The sequence below is a fragment of the Poromitra crassiceps genome, assembly GCF_964638095.1.
Source record: "Poromitra crassiceps genome assembly, chromosome: 14".
In the NCBI taxonomy this organism is placed as follows: Eukaryota; Metazoa; Chordata; class Actinopteri; order Beryciformes; family Melamphaidae; genus Poromitra; species Poromitra crassiceps.
Window position 1 is genome coordinate 32,345,873 of NC_139633.1, and position 20,649 is coordinate 32,366,521.

At 44.9% G+C, this 20,649-nt stretch overlaps 1 protein-coding gene across 2 annotated transcripts in view; it reads right to left on the bottom strand.

Moving 5' to 3' along the window:
* The window catches only part of LOC310789400 (NACHT, LRR and PYD domains-containing protein 3-like), a 291,155-nt gene that overhangs the window by 157,269 nt on the left and 113,237 nt on the right, over nucleotides 1-20,649 (bottom strand). The window contains exon 14 of one of the 2 annotated variants that reach the window (XM_083651043.1): nucleotides 13,306-14,059. The exons of the other annotated variant lie outside the window; for it this stretch is intronic. Within the exon in view, the coding sequence (XP_083507169.1) occupies nucleotides 13,536-14,059 (524 nt within the window). The 3' untranslated portion in view covers nucleotides 13,306-13,535. Of the gene's footprint in view, nucleotides 1-13,305; nucleotides 14,060-20,649 lie in introns of those variants that run through there. 2 annotated transcript variants of the gene reach the window in all.

A 20,649-nucleotide genomic window follows, 5' to 3' on the forward strand; every position in this document is an offset into this window, starting at 1 on the left:
GACGAAGGAGGAGCACGGCCGGGAGTAACCCACAGAGCCTAGATCCTCCATGCACCGAAGGGCCAATACTGCGGCGTAGCACTAGCTCTATTGCAGCGGATTGGGTTCTCTTTTACCCCTCCCGCGGGCAACGTTGCAGACAGAGTAGTAAGGCTGATCCGTGAGCAGCTTCTGGGACGCGAGTCGGGGTCTTAATTGGCCTCGGCTGGGTCTACTGGGCGAGGGTGTATGATGTTGACAGACCCGAAACACCTTACGACCCCAGATAACATCACTGATGACGCGTCCTAGCGCATGCGGCAGTAGTGTATTTGAGAATGTAAAATAATAATAAGATAATAAAATATAATAATAAGCTCAGTGTTTCTGCCTGTGTTGCAGTCTGTTGTAGTGTAAAATGACCTAAAGGGAGAGAAGGTGGTGACATGAAAGTGAATGAGAAAAGGAGAAAATACTGTCAGAATCAGAATCACTTTTATTGCCACAGTATGCAAGTTACATAGCGTCGGTGTCGGGCCAGGACCTCGAATGTCACTTTTTTCACTTTCTTACTTTTTGTCATGAATCAATGCCATTGGTCACCCTTCACGTCTCTGTGTGGTTTTTAACAAATGCAACCAATGGAAAAGCATTAAAACGAGCTTGTGAGTAAATCTCGTAACGCCATTCGCCCTCAATCTGTCAGTCAAACCTCGAAATCCCCCCCCTACCTCCGTGTGTACCCCCCCACGCAGGACACTAAACCCGGAAAAGACACACGGCAGACGCGCTGTGTATTTCTCATATCGTTTTGACTCATCCTGGCTTCCTCTGACGTTAATATATCAATCAAATGTTTTCCAGTTATTCCTAGGCTGCAAACTTTTTTAACATGCAAATCGGAGTGCTTTCTGACGAGAATAAAGTAACGTTAACGTTACGTTATGTCAGACTATTTCTCACCCCATGCCAAAGCCCCAAATCGGCGATGAGAGGCGAGGGGCAATGCTGCTGCTCCTGCGCGCGCGCCCGCGGCCTGGAGCTTGGGGGCTCGTACATGAGGATGCGGCTGCCTCCCGCTTGACTGGCCATGAGAAAGCGCTTCCAAGTCGGACTGATAATATAAACAACATCATTTGAGCTTATCCAGGTCAGATATTTATAAAGTAATGACACATTCAGCGGGAAACTAACTATAATTAAGACATGTGCCAACTTTGACGACATTTGGTTCAGTAGTTTAAGAGCAAACAGGTTTTTTTTACTTCCTGAAAAGTTTCTGTTTTGGAAATTCGAGGTCCTGGAACGACAGCAGCGATAGGAGGAATGTGTCTTAGTGTCTGTATGCAGCGTAGTGGTCACATCAATATACAGAGATAAGAAGTAGGAAGATAACTAAAGACAATCACAACCTTGCAAGTGCAATCAAATGGAGTAAATATATACAATATGTACATGAGTGAAGTGTTCTGTGGATGATAAATATGAATTTACGTTGAATTTACATGAGATTTACAGACTGAGTTAAATAGACGTTAAATAGGCAGTGGATTTAGATTAATTTACAGTCGGAGTTAAATAGAGTTTACATTGAATGTACATGAAATGTACAGGATAAGTTAAATAGGCATTCAATGTGCAGGGAATTTACATGAATTTACAGTCCCAGTTAAACAGGCATTAAATTAGATATGAGTTCCAGTTTTATGGGGGGGGGTTCAGTTGAGTTTAGGAGGAGGTAGTGAGTGTGTGTGTGTGTGTGTGTGTGTGTGTGTGTGTGTGTGTGTGTGTGTGTGGGGGGGGGGTTGTTAGTGAGGTCCTTGGTGGAAGGGGTTTCCGGGCCTTGTTGGTGAGGCTGATGGTGGTTGGGAAGAAGCTGGTCTTGTGGCGGGTGGTTCTGGTCTTGGCAGACCTCAGTCTCTTGCCGTGGGGGAGTGTCTTAAATAGTTTGTGGCCAGGGTGGGAGGGGTCAGCCATGATCTTGCGAGACCGCTTCAGTGTCCTGGCTGCATGCAGGTCCTGGAGGGATGGCAGGTTGCATCCGATTATCTTCTCAGAACAGCGAATGATGCGCTGAAGTCTGTTAGTGTCTTTGAGAGTGGCAGCAGCATACCAGACGGTGATGGAGGAGGTGAGGATGGACCCAACGATGGAGGTGTAGAAGTGCACCATCGTGGCCTTTGGCATTTTGAATTTCTTCAGCTGCTGCACAAAGTACATCCTCTGCTGTGCCTTCTTGGTGAGAGCTCTGATGTTCAGCTCCCATTTTAGGTCCTGGCTGATGATGGTCCCCAGGAAGTGGAAGAACTCCACAGTGTTGACTGGGGAGTCACCCAGGGTGATGGGGGAAGGTGGGGCTTTGTACACAACAGTATAATCCTAATGTTAATTTAAAATGAGATATTCCTCTAAAGATGAGATGAGATGAGATATACTTTATTGTCTTGGGCATTAAAGTGCACATAGCCACAACCCGGCGTTACAAACAACGTCAATAACAGAGACAGACAGGGACATTCCACATTGCACAACTCCACAGAAGAGACAACCTGTTCGGCATGATTGCACAAGCTCTATTGCACAATTGTATAACTCAACATTCCTGAATTAGGAAAATAAAAAATTGTAACCAGTAAAATGGTGAAACCCACAAAATCGTTCCCAGCCGCTGGCATACAGTAGTTGCAGTTAATGCTGTAGTAGTGTACATAACATACACCAGTTATATATATATACAGTTAATGCTGTAGTAGTGTACATAACATACACCAGGGGCACTCAATTAAAATTCAAAGAGGTTCACATAGAGAAAATATCCTCAAGCGAAGGTCCAGAACATCGTAACGTAGCTTGTGTTATGATTCAGTGCCATTGAACTAAGGGCCTGTGTCCACCTAGCGTCTTTTTCCGACGTTAAACGCTGGGAGTGCGCTGGGGAACGCTGATCTCGGCGCACAATATAACAAGGAAGCAGTCTGAAACTAACGTTAGCTCAGTGCGGTAGTAGCTTGATAGCTGACAGCTAACATTAGCAAACAACACACATACAGTGATTTAGCTCAACACTCAGCAGAAATATTAAGTGTCTAGCCAATCTGCTCCCACAATTGAGCCTTTCTGTCTCTGTTGCGATAGTTTTTTCATATTTATAGTTGCCAGAAAAGGAGCTCCCACCCTGTCTGCCTGTCTGTCTGTCTGTCTGTCTGTCTGTCTGTCTGCCTGTCTGCCTGTCTGTCTGTCTGTCTGTCTGTCTGCCTGTCTGTCTGTCTGTCTGTCTGTCTGTCTGTCTGCCTGTCTGTCTGTCTGTCTGCCTGTCTGTCTGTCTGTCTGCTTGTCTGTCTGTCTGTCTGTCTGTCTGTCTGTCTGTCTGCCTGTCTGTCTGTCTGTCTGCCTGCCTGTCTGTCTTTCTATCTATCGATCGTTCACATGCTGTTGGGCAGTGAATGTGTGTGTGCCCTCAGTCTGGATTTGTGTGTGTGTTTGCTCATGTGTGGTGCTTCCATAGACAGCTGGTCAGGATCGCATCACAGTTCACATGAGACATAGTGGTTTTGAACTGCTCGTGAGACCAATGAATGAACATGAGTCTGCGTGCTCTGGATTAAAACTAAAGCTTTGTTTTCACGGTCTACTTGTTTCTTTTGAGCACGCCATGTGAAATTACTTCTATCTCTGGCATTTCTCCGAGTCTCGCCTCTCCTCCGTCCGTGTGTCACTCTCTCACAGCAGCAGCAGCAGCAGCAGCACAGCCTAGGCAAGCAACAGGCAGAATCGATTCGCTTGTTGATTGGCTGAGTAGCATCACGTCCGGAGTCCGGACTTTGAGGATGGCTGATATACACTATAAGGAGGATTCAATCAATCAATGTTGCCCCATTTAGGTCAAATAATAAACAAAGGGGAAAAGCGCTGGCAAGTACAGCAACTCAATAAAGTAGTAAAAACTAATAAGAGAATAAAAATATAAGAAAATAAAATGAATAAAATTAGGGCTGGGCGATATGACGATATATTTCGTCTGAACGATAGAAAATGTATTTCGTATGATATGGTGCTCTATCGTTTATATCGTTGTGTTGCAAATCACACTCTTTACGGCAATATTGTCCGTCATTGACGCTGTGCTTTCTTTTTTACTCACGTCCACAGTCCACACGCACCAGACTGTGTCAACAAGCCCGTTGCGTCCCTTTATAAGTGGCACAAATCAGCCGTGAGTAGGCTAAAGAGCAGGGAGATGTTACCTCCATTCCGTCCGCCTAGTCTACCCAGGCATTTGCGCTGTGTTAAGTCCGCGTTTGATCCATATTTGCGTGTGTCCTAACGTTAAACCTGGCAAAACATCTCCTCTCATCATCCCAAGGAAATCCCTTGAGGGCTGACAACAAAACGTCTAGCTTTAGCTTTTAGCTTTCCCTGTGTGAGTTGTGTTAGTTAACGTTGTTCTTCTTCTTCTACCGTTTTATTCTTCTTCTACTGAACTGGGTAGGTATTTCGACGTTGACTAAAGAAACACTGCCGCCTAGTGGCCGCTTTTAGATATTAATCCAGATTAGTGCTTAAATCAAACACATCAATACTATGCTAGTGTCCTCTTTGAAAATCGAACTGGTGGTGTGGTTAAGTTTGTGTTTCATTCTACTGCCCTGCAACTAATTATTATTATTTGTGTTGTAAAGAATAGCCATGCTTATCTGTATTCTGAATGCATGTATCCTTTGTGAGGTTTGACAACATTTTAACTGGTTCAACTGCTACATAAATAAATGGCCATGTGGTCATTTTATATAAACTATAAATAGAATTTACAGAAAATATGCTATATCGTGATATATATCGGTATCGGGATATGAAATGACTTATATCGGGATATGAGATTTTGGTCATATCGCCCAGCCCTAAATAAAATCATAAATAATCAATCAAATCAATAAAAGCACTGCAGAACTGCCACTATTGGAAGGTGCTAGCTGTGTGTGTGAGTATGAGAGAGTCCACACACACACAGCTACACACACACACACACACACACACACACACACACACACACACACACACACACACACACACACACACACACACACACACACACACACACACACACACACACACACACACACACACACACACACACACACACAGTCATCATCATACACAGAAGCATAACAAAAAGAAGAGGGAAAAGAGAAAGCACATGTTTTAAACACACAGAAAAGACTGTCTCCTGTTCAGGATAAGATGGCAGCTTTGGCACATTCGTTGAGACAGTGTTTAGTTTATTGAAGTTCATTGAAAGTTTCTGGTACAGGACTATAGTCCTCTACACCAGACTCACACTCTAGGGATGTCACGATACCAAAATTATGAGTTCGATACTGATACCTGCCTAAGTATCTCGATACCGATACTGAAACGATACCACGGCAAAAAACTAAAACATCAGGAAAAGTATTGGAATAAATAGATGGGACAAAACATGGAACTTAAAACTTATTTTATTGATTTAACAAGGTAATGCACAGCCATGTAGTCATTAGGGGTGGGAATCGCTGAGTAGCTCACGATACGATATGGTCACGATACTTGGCCCTCGATAACGATATTATCACGATACAGCGATTCTGCGATAATCGATATATTGGAAGACGATACATCACGATACCTGTGTAACTGAAGAGAAAAAAATACCCCTAAAAGGCAAGAAGCAGGTATTATGTATTTATTAGCAGAATTGACATGAACTCTCTCAGAGTTCACTCACTCACTCATAACATTTTCGATACCACGGAGGAAAAGTTACACATTAAGTCTTTTTATTATTATTATTAAAACAAGAAAACCTATATAACCTACCTACCTATATAATTTCTAAAAGTAGATATTAATGAGCAAACATTTCCATTCATGTAGCCTACAGTATTTATGTTTTTGTTTCAACTACAAACATAAATAAACGTCAACTTGAAACTATGTTTCAACTACCACACACAGCATAATATTTGATCCTGTTTATAATTTTTTTTTTTTTTTTTTTTTTTAAATAAACATATCGATACTTGGTGCCAGTGTATCGATAACGTATCGCAAGTGGAAATATCGCGATACCGTGAGTATCGATATTTTGTCCCACCCCTAGTCATTTTGTCATACATGCTGGTAGTACTGCCACCACGTGTGGCGCTGAACATGCTAGAACTTTTATTATCTAGTGTAAAATTAACATAATCTCTCCTGTAAACATATTTTAAAGGAATATGAACCGTTTAAACTTATAAATAATATAAATAAAATATATTTTCACACAGCTGCTACACTATTATAGCTATTTGTTTTATCAAAAAAAAGTACTCTGTACTTGCAGCTCCTAAGCTTCATTAACATGAAGTGCCTGATTTATGGTTAATTTAGTAATATATATTATTTTCACACATAAATGTAGGCTATTGAAATGTAGGTTTATTATGTGGTGTACCCCCCCCCCCCATACATGTAGGCTAGGTGTTTTTTACAATGAATTTGTATATCATTAATAATTGGGATTATTGTAAATATTAGGATAGGTGACATCAGATGACTGCTTACCATGTAAAAGCTTTAATAACACTGGCATTGAGGACCATAGTGTTATTAAATATTGTACATGGTATGCAGTCATCTGATGTCCCCTCCCCTAAACGTTACATGTCATGACTTGCTCCTTCCTTGGCAGAGATCTGTGCTCGAGCACATTGCCTCGTGTTTCACTGCACATTGAACATGCACAGAGAGCTCAATTGAGCCCGTCTGATGTAAACGATGTGATTGTGGAGGCGGACGTGTCCACAGGTTGCAGCGCACTAGCTTACAGCAGGCTGGCTGCTGTAACTCAACATGTCTGTGGAGTGGAGATATTTACTCTTGAAACACCAAAAAGCAAGACAGCAACATAATATAATGACACGAAGGCTAAAGTGATTATTACTGAGAAGTTGTCCGTGTATCACCGCAGCTCTCTCTCCCCCTCAGGCTCTGATGCTGCATCATTCAGATGACAGCAGTTACAGTAGAGTTAATCATACATAGTGACTCATTTACACAAAACATTTCAGTCAAAATAAAAAGACAAGAGACATATCTGGGCAATTAAATGTATATTTATTACTTTTCACGAATTAATTGTTTGTCACCAGTGATGCTGCATGTCAATCGTCGTCTCTCTGTACTGCGGTGCGCTCCAAAACCAGAACTCCAGAGATGCGGAGTGTACCACTTGGTAGTTTCTGGAGGGGGTTTCCGGGGGGTCAGACCAAGTGTGTAAAGTGGCAGGGGTGTTTCATTGTTGATTTATTGAAACGTTAGAAGAACGAAAGAAGTTGAAAGCAGTTATTATAATCAATGAATGAAATCTAATGTTTTTCTGCGAATAGCATCATTGGGAGGTAGATTCTGGCACTCAATATTAGGGGTGGGCAATATATCAATTGTATATCAATATTGTGATATGAGACTATATGGTCTTAGATGTTGGATATGGTAATATGGTGATACAGCATACATGTTGTCTTTCCCTGGCTTTAAAAGCTGCAGTACACTATGTGAAGTGTAGGCTAGTGACATTTTAAAGTAGAATGTCGTAACTCACTCACTTTTTCACATATGTAAGTCATGGAAATCCATTGGTCAAAATGTGTATGAATGAACCCTGATAGATGGCGCTCTGAGGCCTACCAGTAGGCCACAGCCCAGTGGTTGAGAAACATTAAAATACCTAATTTCCCCTCCAAAATCAGATGGACTCCTCTACAAAATCACCCCAATCATTCTAGAAGTATTATTTTCTTTAAAATGGAGCTATTCTGGTAATCTGGTGAAAATCTCTATTTTTTCATATCGCGATATATATCGAAGGCGCGGGAAATATCGCAATGTCAGTTTTTTCCAATATGGTGCAGCCCTACTTTCCTGACACACGCTCAATACAAATGAAACAGCAACTGCCATGCACAGGTTGAGGTTATGATGTCAGAGTTTTCAAAAAGCTCCAGCTGTCCACACCAATACAGCAAAACAGAGCAGAAGACCAAAACAGAATTTGGGGAATTTTTGTGTTTTATCCCATTTTCCCAGAGTCAGAAACAAATAAATGCCTTCAGACAGACACACCTGTTTTATGCTATTTGCTATTTGCTGTAGTCTGAAATATGTCAAACAGCAATATGATATCAGGCCATATTGGCTCAATTGTTGTGTGTCTATGGGATCAAATAATATCATCATGATCTCATAGACATCCAGGAATTGAGCGAGGGGGGGGGGGGGGGGGCACCTTTTCTCAAGCTTTGTCTGGGGGGGGGGGGGGGGCACCTTTTCTCAAGCTTTGTCTGGGGGGAGGCCCACAGTGGAACATGTCTTCCATGTGAGGAGATATATCAGAAGTCAGTTTGGCTGTATTGGTGTGGACAGGTGGAGCAGAGCTTTTTGAAGACGCTGACATCATCACTTCAACTTGCTCATGGAAATGTCTGTTTAGTTTATATTGAGCAGGTGACAGGAAGCTTATTATTGTCATCAGTAGCCTGGTAGCTTTCACTATGTGTTGTGTGGCCTTTTCTACATTAAAACACACAGGCACTGAATAGCTGGTTGGCTCCAACTCACTTTCAGAAACTTCTCGTCACTTCAGAAATCAAAAGCATTTCTTCAGCAAACTCAGAAAATGTGATGAATATTGTTCTAAATGAACATCAGAAAGAAAGAAAACAAAAAACTCAATTGTGCCATAAAAAGTGTTGTTGAAAAAGTGGTATTGAACCACAGCTTCAGCTTCCTGACATTTAGTGAGAGACACGCCCACATCAGCTGGTCGCCCGACGGGGTGAGTGTGGAATCTGGACGCTGGCTTTGATAGTAAATGATGCTGTTTGAAATGCTCTTCATGTTGTCATGTGGATGGAGGTGTGGAGGCCATGTTTCTTTATGAATGGAGGAGAATCTATCTGTGTCCATGTGGACGTAGCAGAACTCTACACTCAAACTGTTATCAGTGACTCATCTCTTCTCTTCACCTCCTCTTTTCCCATCATCTCTTCCCCCTCTTTCCCTCCTCTCTCTCTCTCCCTCTTCTCTCTCTCTCTCTCTCCCTCTCCTCTCTCTCCCTCTCCTCCCTCTCCCTCTTCTCTCTCTCTCTTTTCTCACTCTCCTCTCTCCCTCTCCTCTCTCTCTCCCTCTCCTCTCTCTCTCTCCCTCTTCTCTCTCTCTTTTCTCTCTCTCCTCTCTCTCCTCTCTCTCTCTCCTCTCTCTCCCTCTCCTCTCTCTCTCTCTGTCCCTCTCCTCTCTCTCTCTCCCTCTTCTCTCTCTCCCTCTTCTCTCTCTCTTTTCTCTCTCTCCTCTCTCTCCTCTCTCTCTCCTCTCTCTCCCTCTCCTCTCTCTCCCTCTTCCCTCTCCTCTCTCTCCCTCTCCTCTCCTCTCTCTCCCTCTTCTCTCTCTCTCCTCTCTCTCCTCTCTCTCCCTCTTATCTCTCTCCCTCTTCCCTCTCCTCTCTCTCCCTCTCCTCTCTCTCTCTCTCCTCTCCTCTCTCTCCCTCTCCTCTCTCTCTCTCTCCTCTCCTCTCTCTCCCTCTTCCCTCTCCTCTTCTCTCTCTCCCTCGTTTTTTCCAAACGTCGCCCGACGGGGTGAGTGTGGAATCTGGACGCTGCCTTTGATAGTAAATGATGGTGATTGAAATGCTCTTCATGTTGTCAACCTCTCTCCCTCTTCTCTCTCTCCCTCTTCTCTCTCTCCCTCTTCTCTCTCTCTCTCTCTCCCTCTTCTCTCTCTCCCTCTTCTCTCTCTCTCTCCCTCTTCTCTCTCTCCCTCTCTCTCTCTCTCTCTCTCTCCCTCTTCTCTCTCTCCCTCTTCTCTCTCTCCCTCTTCTCTCTCTCCCTCTTCTCTCTTCTCTCTCTCCCTCTCCTCTCTCTCCCTCTTCTCTCTCTCCCTCTTCTCTCTCTCCCTCTTCTCTCTAAAGCTGTGTTCACACCGAGATATTTATTTTTCGCTCTGTCGCTTGATTCAACCCTTTGGAATCGCTCTGTCGCTGTGTTTAAATCGCTCGTCAACAGGCACATGAATTGAACGGACATGTGGGGGCTATAACGTTACGCAATGTCATGATGTTTGTCCACTACGAGCCACCGTCATTGTTTACAAGCTAAAGCCTATCAGCGTGCTCCTAATGCGAGCTCTATACCGGTAGTACAGACTTCACTTCATGTCAGCTGTCAGTCTGTCAATGTGGTTTGTTGCCACACAATAAACCAGCGGTTTGTTCCAAGCCAGTGTGATCCTTGACTCGCTCTCACACGGCAGCCAATCAGCGTTGAACAGCGAGCGACTGATGCCAGCGGAATTTCGCTCGAGTTGAGATATTTCATCTCGGGCGACGAGCGTATTTTCTCCCTATCGCTCTGTCTCTTTGTATGTAAACTCGATGCCAGCGAAAAACTTTAATAGGTCGGTGTGAACGCAGCTTTACTCTCTTCTCTCTCTCCCTCTTCTCTCTCTCCCTCTTCTCTCTCCTCTCTCTCCCTCTTCTCTCTCTCCCTCTTCTCTCTCTCCCTCTTCTCTCTCTCCCTCTCCCTCTCTCTCCCTCTTCTCTCTCTCCCTCTTCTCTCTCTCCCTCTTCTCTCTCCTCTCTCTCCCTCTTCTCTCTCTCCCTCTCCTCTCTCTCCCTCTTCTCTCTCTCCCTCTCCTCTCTCTCCCTCTTCTCTCTCTCCCTCTTCTCTCTCTCCCTCTTCTCTCTCCTCTCTCTCCCTCTCCTCTCTCTCCCTCTTCTCTCTCTCCCTCTTCTCTCTCCTCTCTCTCCCTCTTCTCTCTCTCCCTCTCCTCTCTCTCCCTCTTCTCTCTCTCCCTCTCCTCTCCTCTCCCTCTTCTCTCTCTCCCTCTTCTCTCTCTCCCTCTTCTCTCTTCTCTCTCTCCCTCTTCTCTCCTCTCCTCTCTCTCCCTCTTCTCTCTCTCCCTCTTCTCTCTAAAGCTGTGTTCACACCGAGATATTTATTTTTCGCTCTGTCGCTTGATTCAACTCTTTGGAATCGCTCTGTCGCTCTGTTTAAATCGCTCATCAACAGGCACATGAATTGAACGGACATGTGGGGGCTATAACGTTACGCAATGTCATGATGTTTGTCCACTACGAGCCACCGTCATTGTTTACAAGCTAAAGCCTATCAGCGTGCTCCTAATGCGAGCTCTATACCGGTAGTACAGACTTCACTTCATGTCAGCTGTCAGCCTGTCAATGTGGTTTGTTGCCACACAATAAACCAGCGGTTTGTTCCAAGCCAGTGTGATCCTTGACTCGCTCTCAACACGGCAGCCAATCAGCGTTGAACAGCGAGCGACTGATGCCAGCGGAATTTCGCTCGAGTTGAGATATTTCATCTCGGGCGACGAGCGTATTTTCCTCCCTATCGCTCTGTCTCTTTGTATGTAAACTCGATGCCAGCGAAAAACTTTAATAGGTCGGTGTGAACGCAGCTTTACTCTCTTCTCTCTCTCTCTCATCTCTCTCTCCCCTCTTCTCTCTACCTCTTCTCACTCTCCCTCTCCTCTCTCTCCCTCTTTCTCTCTCTCCTCCTCTCCTCTCTCCTCCTCTCTCTCTCTCTCCCTCTTCTCTCTCTCTCCTCTCTCCTCTCTCCTCCTCTCTCTCTCTCTCCCTCTTCTCTCTCTCCTCCTCTCTCTCTCTCCTCCTCTCTCTCTCTACCTCTTCTCTCTCTCCCTCTCCCTCTCTCCCTCTTCTCTCTCTCCTCCTCTCTCCTCTCTCCTCCTCTCTCTCTCTCTCCTCCTCTCTCTCTCTCTCCCTCTTCTCTCTCTCCTCCTCTCTCCTCTCTCCTCCTCTCTCTCTCTCTCCTCCTCTCTCTCTCTCTCCCTCTCTCTCTCTCCTCCTCTCTCCTCTCTCCTCCTCTCTCTCTCTCTCCCTCTTCTCTCTCTCCTCCTCTCTCCTCTCTCCTCTTCTCTCTCTCTACCTCTTCTCTCTCTCCCTCTCCTCTCTCTCCCTCTTCTCTCTCTCCTCCTCTCTCCCCTCTCGCTCCCTCTTCTCTCTCCTCCCCTCTTCTCTCTACCTCTTCTCACTCTCCCTCTCCTCTCTCTCCCTCTTCTCTCTCTCCTCCTCTCTCCTCTCTCCTCCTCTCTCTCTCTCTCCCTCTTCTCTCTCTCCTCCTCTCTCCTCTCTCCTCCTCTCTCTCTCTCTCCCTCTTCTCTCTCTCCTCCTCTCTCCTCTCTCCTCCTCTCTCTCTCTACCTCTTCTCTCTCTCCCTCTCCTCTCTCTCCCTCTTCTCTCTCTCCTCCTCTCTCCTCTCTCCTCCTCTCTCTCTCTACCTCTTCTCTCTCTCCCTCTCCTCTCTCTCCCTCTTCTCTCTCCTCCCCTCTTCTCTCTACCTCTTCTCACTCTCCCTCTCCTCTCTCTCCCTCTTCTCTCTCTCCTCCTCTCTCCTCTCTCCTCCTCTCTCTCTCTCTCCCTCTTCTCTCTCTCCTCCTCTCTCCTCTCTCCTCCTCTCTCTCTCTCTCCCTCTTCTCTCTCTCCTCCTCTCTCCTCTCTCCTCCTCTCTCTCTCTACCTCTTCTCTCTCTCCCTCTCCTCTCTCTCCCTCTTCTCTCTCTCCTCCTCTCTCCTCTCTCTCTCTACCTCTTCTCTCTCTCCCTCTCCTCTCTCTCCCTCTTCTCTCTCCTCCCCTCTTCTCTCTACCTCTTCTCTCTCTCCCTCTTCTCTCTCTCCCTCTCTCTCTCCTCCCCTCTTCTCTCTACCTCTTCTCTCTCTCCCTCTTCTCTCTCTCCCTCTTCTCTCTCCTCCCCTCTTCTCTCTACCTCTCTCTCTCTCTCTCCCTCTCCTCTCTCTCCCTCTTCTCTCTCTCCCTCTCCTCTCTCCTCTCTCTTCCTCTTCCCAAAGCAAAATCTACTCACCTTCTCTTCCCATTTTAAAAGTCATGTCTGTCCTCAGTGTGTGTGTGTGTGTGTGTGCTCTATTGTGCGCACACACACACACACACACACACACACACACACAACACACACACACACACACACGCACACACACACACACACGCACACACAGTGAGTGTTAGGGTGGATAGTAGGCTATTCGTTTGTTTACTAATACCACTATTGGACACACACACACACACACACACACACACACACACACACGTGCGCACGCACACACAGTGAGTGTTAGGGTGGATAGTAGGCTATTCGTTTTGTTTACTAATACCACTATTGGCACACACACACACACACACACACACACACACACACACACACACACACACACACACACACACACACACACACACACACACACAGAGTGAACAATGTCAACACATTTATTAGAAAACAGGTTTGTAAACAGATAAAACCGTGTTTATTTAACATGTAACTCTGGGAAACGGTTCTAGAAAACATCAAAATGTTCAGCTTGGAACGATGAGATGAATCAAATACCAAATATAACAAAGATCAAAAGAAAGATATTTGAACCTGTACAGAGTGAAGCATCATGTCAGCAGCTGTGTTTGGTCACAGTGTGTTTCTCTCTCACTCCTCCTCTATCTAACACAGAGACACTGAGCCACCTTCATACACAAAGAACCCAGGGTACAGAGGTTCAGTGAAGGTGCAGTTGAACGTGTGGAGATGAATCAGTTTGTCAGAGGAAACGTTGTAGAAGGACAGACAGCCAGCAGGCCAGTCAAGATACACTGCGACTCTGTTAGAGTGAGAGGAGGAGAGAGGTATGTGTGTGGGTCTGTTATTGTGATAGGCAGTGTAACTGTTATCAGAGCAGTACAGACTCCAGGACTTTTTATTATATCCAAGCTGGCAGTCATCACCCCCTCCTCTCCTGTTGATTCCTCTGTAAGTCACTCCTATATGAACCCATCCTTCCCTCTTCACCTCCCAATAAGAGCGATCAGTCAGACCATCTCTACACAGCAGCTGAGCCCAGTAGGTAAATCTCTCTGGGTGATCAGGATATGGCTGCTCCTCTCTCACACACGTCACCTTTCTGTTGTCTTCAGACAGGAGGAGGCTTCTGTGTGCTGTGTTTGGGTCCAGTGTGAGTTCACAGGCATCTGATGAGAGAACAAGACTTAATACAACAGCAGCTTCTCATCTAACACACCTGTTGTGTTGATTATTATTCTATTAATAACTTCACTCTTTATGATTCAACTGTTTCATTTTTGTGGCTCATTTTATTTTATATTCATTTATTGATTCAAATCAAAATAAAAGCGAAACCAACCTCAAAAAGGTAACAAATGCGTTGGCGTCTGCGTAGTGCAGTGGTAGAATCCCTGCCTACCAACATGGGGGTTGCAGGTTCGAGCCCCCGTGTAACTTTACAGGCACATTTGGCCGTGTCTGCGGGTGGGAAGCCAGGTTAAGATTAAGGGCAGTTTTGTATCTATTCTTTTTTTATTGAGGGAGAGACAGAAGAGGAGCTGTGAATGTGTGTGTGTGTGAGTGTGAGTGTGTCTGTCTGTCTGTGTGTGTGTCTGCTCTGTATGTGTGCGCATGTCTGTGTGTGTGTATGTGCGCATGCAGGTGCATGTGTGTGTGCGTGTGCGTGTGTGAGTGTGTGCGTGTGTGTGTCTGCTCTGTATGTGTGCGCGTGTGTGCATGTCTGTGTGTGTGTATGTGCGCATGCGCGTGCATGTGTGTGTGCATGTGTGTGAGTGTGTGTGTGTGTGTGTCTGTGTGTGTGTCTGCTCTGTATGTGTGCGCGTGTGTGCATGTCTGTGTGTGTATGTGCGCATGCGCGTGCATGTATGTGTGTGTGTGTGCTAGGGGTGGGAATCACGGAGTAACTCACGATACGATACGGTCACGATACTTGGCCCTCGATAACGATATTATCACGATACAGCGATTCTACGATAATCGATATATTCAGGGTACAAATTTAACCTACGATACATCACGATATCTGTGTTACTGAAGAGAAAAAAATACCCCTAAAAGGCAAGAAGCAGCTATTATGTATTTATTAGCAGAATTGACATGAACTCACTCAGAGTTTTTTTTTTGTTATTATTAAAACAAGAGAACAATGGCATATATTCACAATATATTTTTAAGTTGTCTTAAGTAGTTAGTGGGGGGTGGGGATGTTCCAGCTTTCATGTTTCATGGAGGCTCCAATTCCCTCCAAAGCCTCCCTCAAGCTGAGCTGCTGCCCCCAGTATGCTCAGAGTGTAGCCCAAGACAGCCCAAACAGCAGCTCTGCATGTCCACCATTCACTTCTAAATATCACAGTGTCTGCTATTTGTTACTGCCATCAGTGTGCCTCTTAGCCTAAAGTTGACCAACCCCAATGAATCCATTCCAAATGAATCATCATTAGGCTCTGGACGCTCTGCTATCCCCACTGATTCACTTACGTACAGACTGGTTGCTGTCTGTGTCAATCATCGAGTAGCAAAGCAGGACAACTTCGACAATTCTGCACCAAAGAAGTTAAATCGATAAGAACTGAGGACCGAGTTGTTCCCCTCAGTGGTTCCACTGCAACATCAAGGCGGGAGCGCTGTTGTAAAAAACAACAAAACAGGCTTCGTCTGTTGCCTTCAATACTCTTTGTCTGCTACATCCGGGTACCTCCACCGGCAATGTGTTTCATGTTCAATGTAGCTGCAATCTACAAGCAGGGTTCATGTATCAACACATTTCAAAGCCTAAATGTTAGTGGAAAGAGCGTCACTCCAACTGGTTAACAAGTGAAACATTTGGTCACTCACACTGTTGGTGAAGTGTTACAGCAGCAGTAGTGGGATTAGCTAATGTAGCTAACAGCTGCTGTGTGTGTGTGTGTGTGTGTGTGTGTGTGTGTGTGTGTGTGTGTGTGTGTGTGTGCGTGCGTGCGTGCGTGCGTGCGTGCGTGCGTGCGTGCGTGCGTGCGTGCGTGCGTGCGTGCGTGGAGGAGGCAGAGGAAGCGCTGCTGGTATCGATAAACTTGATAGTGTAGAAAATGAGTATTCTATCCGTTTAAAATGTCGAGTAAGTATTTAAGTATCAATATTTTTGACAACCCGACGACCCTGTTTATCAAAATGGCTGTGGGGGAATCAGTTTCAAGATCCTGCATATTTTAATAAAATATCAATACTTGTTGCCAGTGTCCCCCCCCCTAGTGTGTGTCTGCTCTGTATGTGTGTGTGTGTGTGTGTGTCTGCTCTGTATGTGTGCGTGTGTGTGCGTGTCTCTGTGTGTGTATGTGCGCTAGGGTTGGCACGATGGACGATGGCATCGACCATCGTGATTGGCCGACCCCCCATCGACCTCTGAGCCTTCTACATCGGATCATCGTGATTAATTATCTGTTCGAAATAAATGTGTGCTGTTTTAAGAAACTTCACGTTCTTTCCTGTTTTCAACACAAAGTGAGTACAAGTCTTCAACTGTGAATTGAACTCGTCTGTTTCCAAAGTGAAAGTTGGAATCGCTCCATATAGATACAGCAGCTGCGTTTCTCAAGCCAGCCATTTCTCCTAAACTCCCTCTCATTACATTAGGTTCAAAAGCCCACGCGAATCTAATGTTATATCAGCCAGTAATTCAGTCGGTTTTCTGCCAGCTAGTTAAATTCAACACACGTTAATGTTAACGTTATTTGTTTTGCGCCGTTCAAATTGCTGGTAGTGACAGCCACTGCCACTTCAGTCGCCTGGCTCTCTGCTGTAGCACAGAGCAGAGGCTATCAAAGCCCGCTGGTATCATGTAGAGCTCAGGCTCAGCTGTCCTGTTGTTAACGTGAACGCATTGCAGCGGCTAGCCACATTAATTACAGCAACGCAGCGACTTAATAAATAATGAATTATTCCCCCAACCCCCAACCCCACCCAAATGACGATGCCATCGTACAAAACGATGTTTCACTGTAAAACAATCACGATGGGTATTTTGATGACATCGCACAACCCTAATGTGCGCGTGCGTGTGTCTCTATGTGTGTGTGTCTATGTGTGTGTGTCTATGTGTGTGTGTGTGCGTGTGCGTGTGCGTGTGTGTGTGTGTGTGTGTGTGTGTGTGTGTGTGTGTGAGAGAATGTGTGTGTGTGTGTGTGTGCGTCTGTGTGTGTCTGTGTGTGTGTGTGTGTGTGTGTGTGTAGGTGTGTGTGTGTGTGTGTGTGTGTGTGTGTGTGTGTGTCTCAGAGCATGTGAGCAGGGATGGGTGAAATCTGTCTGGAGTGATGGAGCGGCTCCACTCCACTCACATGCTCTGTGTGTGTGTGTGGTTTGATCCAGAGCAGAGAGTCCCGACATCTCCTGGATAAGCAGCACTGTTGAGTTGCAGCAAAATAGATAGTTTGTGTTGTGCTCTGAAAGGGTTTCCCCCCCTTGAATCAAATTGTACATTATCAGCTTTATTTTAGCATGCAAAAGTAGCGCGAGACCCATTCCTGGCTAATGAGTCTCACATTTTGGTGCTCCGCTGACGCCACTCGTTTGATTTCACCCGGCGTTACAAATAATTCGATGTGGGTGAGTTTCAATTTGTGTTAACGTAACGTGTTAACATGTGTTCTATTAATAAGAGCCCGGGAAATTAACGTTAATGTTAAGACACCAATTTCACAAATACGGGCGTCTGCAACGTTACTTTACGGAATGGCATCCGCAGCTCAATTCACTTCTGTGAGCAGAGACAAAGTTGAAGTGTTGGAAAGGTTTTACTTGTACTTTGGGGACAGGAATAACTCATTGTGTCATCTATTGAGCACACAGCTTATGACTTTATGTCTTCTGCTTGGGCGGGGTCTTGATGCGTATATAAAACTGTACTTCAGAAATGTAACGCATTTCCAGCGAGGCAAGGCTTTTTCTCGTCCAACAAACGGCGCGCGGTCGCCCTCCAGCCCTACATAAGCCGATGACATAATGTAGTTAAGCAAGTCAAAGCAAAACCCAGGCTTTTCCACACCTCTGATTCACCTAACGTTAACCCTACAACCCTGAAATACACGTTACCAAACGTTTTTTTAGAAGGCTGGCAACGCTAGGCTGTCAACAAAGTAAAACGTCACCATGTCTGTAAATAATGCTTGCAGTTGCACTCAGAGCATGTATGTGTGTGTGTGACAAATTAGACCTACCTGTGTGCCTTGAAAATAAGGTGGTTCAAAATGAAGTGGCTATTAATGCAACCTTTTTCTTCTCAGGTTTTTTATTAATAAAAACGGGTAATTAAAATTATCAATAATTATCGATATCGACTGATATGAAAGATGTTATATCAATATAGTTTTTAACTATATCGCCCAGCCCTACTCATGATATAATAAACAGTCTCTAGAAGTGTATGATTCAACTTTTCCCATGTTCTAGTGTAAAAAAAAAAAACTGAAAAAGGAAAAGAAAACAAAAAACAAAAATCGCAATAAATCGTAATATCGAATCGCAATAATCGTAGAATCCAATACTTAAGAATCGCAATACTTAAGAATCGCAATATATATCGAATGGGCACCCAAGTATCGTGATAGTATCGAATCGGGAGATAAGTGAATCGGCACAGCCCTAGTTGACAGATGAATCGTAGAATCGTTTATCTTTAAATTTCTGTTGACATTCAGATTTTAAAGCACTTTAAAGTAAAAAAGGGACTTGATATTTATCTGACTGCTTGTATTAATTGATGAAATGTGCGGTAATAGTACAGAAAATTGAGGATGTGATACGTGGAGCTGCAATACTTTGAGCTGTATCAAGATGCATCGTGGAATCAAATCGAATCGTTGACAGATGAATCGTAATCAAATCGAATCGTGAGGCCATTGAAGATTCACAGGTCTAGTGCGCATGTGTGTGTGCCTGTGTCTGTGTGTGTCTATGTGTGTGCATGTGTGTGTGCCTGTGTGTGTGTGTGTGTGTGTGTGTGTGTGTGTGTGCGTGTGTGTCTATGTGTGCGCATGTGTGTGTGCCTGTGTCTGTGTGTCTGTATGCGTATGTGTGTGTGCCTGTGTCTGTGTGTGTGTGTGTGCATGTGTGTATATGTGTGCGCATGTCTGTGTGCCCGTGTCTGTGTGTGTGGGTGTGTGTCTCTACAGGGCTCGACATTAACTTTTAAAAGTGGTTGCCGGAGTGGCAACCTGGCAGGAGCTTTTGGTTGCCCGACTAAAAATATGGTTGCCATTTTTGGGCGCCTTATATTTTGAGTAATTAAGATACTATGCAGTCATAAGGAGGAACAAAGCCCCACCTTCCCCCATCACCCTGGGTGACTCCCCAGTCAACACTGTGGAGTCCTTCCACTTCCTGGGGACCATCATCACCCAGGACCTAAAATGGGAGCTGAACATCAGAGCTCTCACCAAGAAGGCACAGCAGAGGATGTACTTTGTACAGCAGCTGAAGAGATTCAAAATGCCAAAGGGTGCACTTCTACACCTCCATCGTTGAGTCCATCCTCACCTCCTCCATCACTGTCTGGTATGCTGCTGCCACTCTCAAAGACACTAACAGACTTCAACGCATCATCCGCTGCGATGAGAAGATAATCGGATCCAACCTGCCATCCCTCCAGGACCTGCATGCAGCCAGGACACTGAAGCGGTCTCGCAAGATCATGGCTGACCCCTCCCACCCTGGCCACAAACTCTTTAAGACACTCCCCCACGGCAAGAGACTGAGGTCTGCCAAGACCAGAACCACCCGCCACAAGACCAGCTTCTTCCCAACCGCCATCAGCCTCACCAACAAGGCCCGGAAACCCCTTCCGCCAAGGACCTCACTAACAACCCCCCCCCCCCCCCCCCCCCCCCCACGCACACACACACACACACACACACACACACACACACACACACACACACACACACACACACACACACACCACACACACACACACACACACACACACACACACACACAAACTCACTACCTCCTCCTAAACTCAACTGAACTCCCCCCCACCCCTTAAAACTGGAACTCATATCTAATTTAATGCCTGTTTAACTGGGACTGTAAATTCATGTAAATTCCCTCCACATTTAATGCCTATTTAACTTAGCCTGTAAATTTCATGTACATTCAACTCTTATTTAACTCCGACTGTAAATTCATGTAAATCCAACGTAAATTCATATTTATTATGCAGCGAACACTTCACCACTCATGTACATATTGTAACTTGCATACTGTGGCAATAAAAGTGATTCTGATTCTGATTCTGATTCTGATTCTGATAAGCCGGTTTAATAATGACGATGTGACAGAAAAGTAAGTATAATAGTCTATAGTATATAGTATAATAGGCCTATTCAGTGCGCGCACCGGGTGTAGTAGTAGTAATAATGATAATAATAATAATAATAATAATACATTTGTGGAATTATGGAACAAATCTTAGTTATTTTTTGTTTTTATAATGCATTTGCACTGAAAGGATTTGTTGAATTAATATTTGTGAACTTTCATTTTCATATTTTTTTTTACAGTTATTGTTCATATTGTGCTTAATTTATTAATTAAAAGCGTTATTGATAATGCAGTAGCCTATGCCTCTCATTCATGTTCATTCAAGGATACTATGATGACAGTGGTTTGGGGCCCCCACTCGAAGATTTTGCATGGGGCCCCAAACATTGAGATATATATGAATGATATCTCTTTTTATGTCGATGGCCCCAAAAGGCCCAGAAGCGGCCTTGGCCCGCCCGCT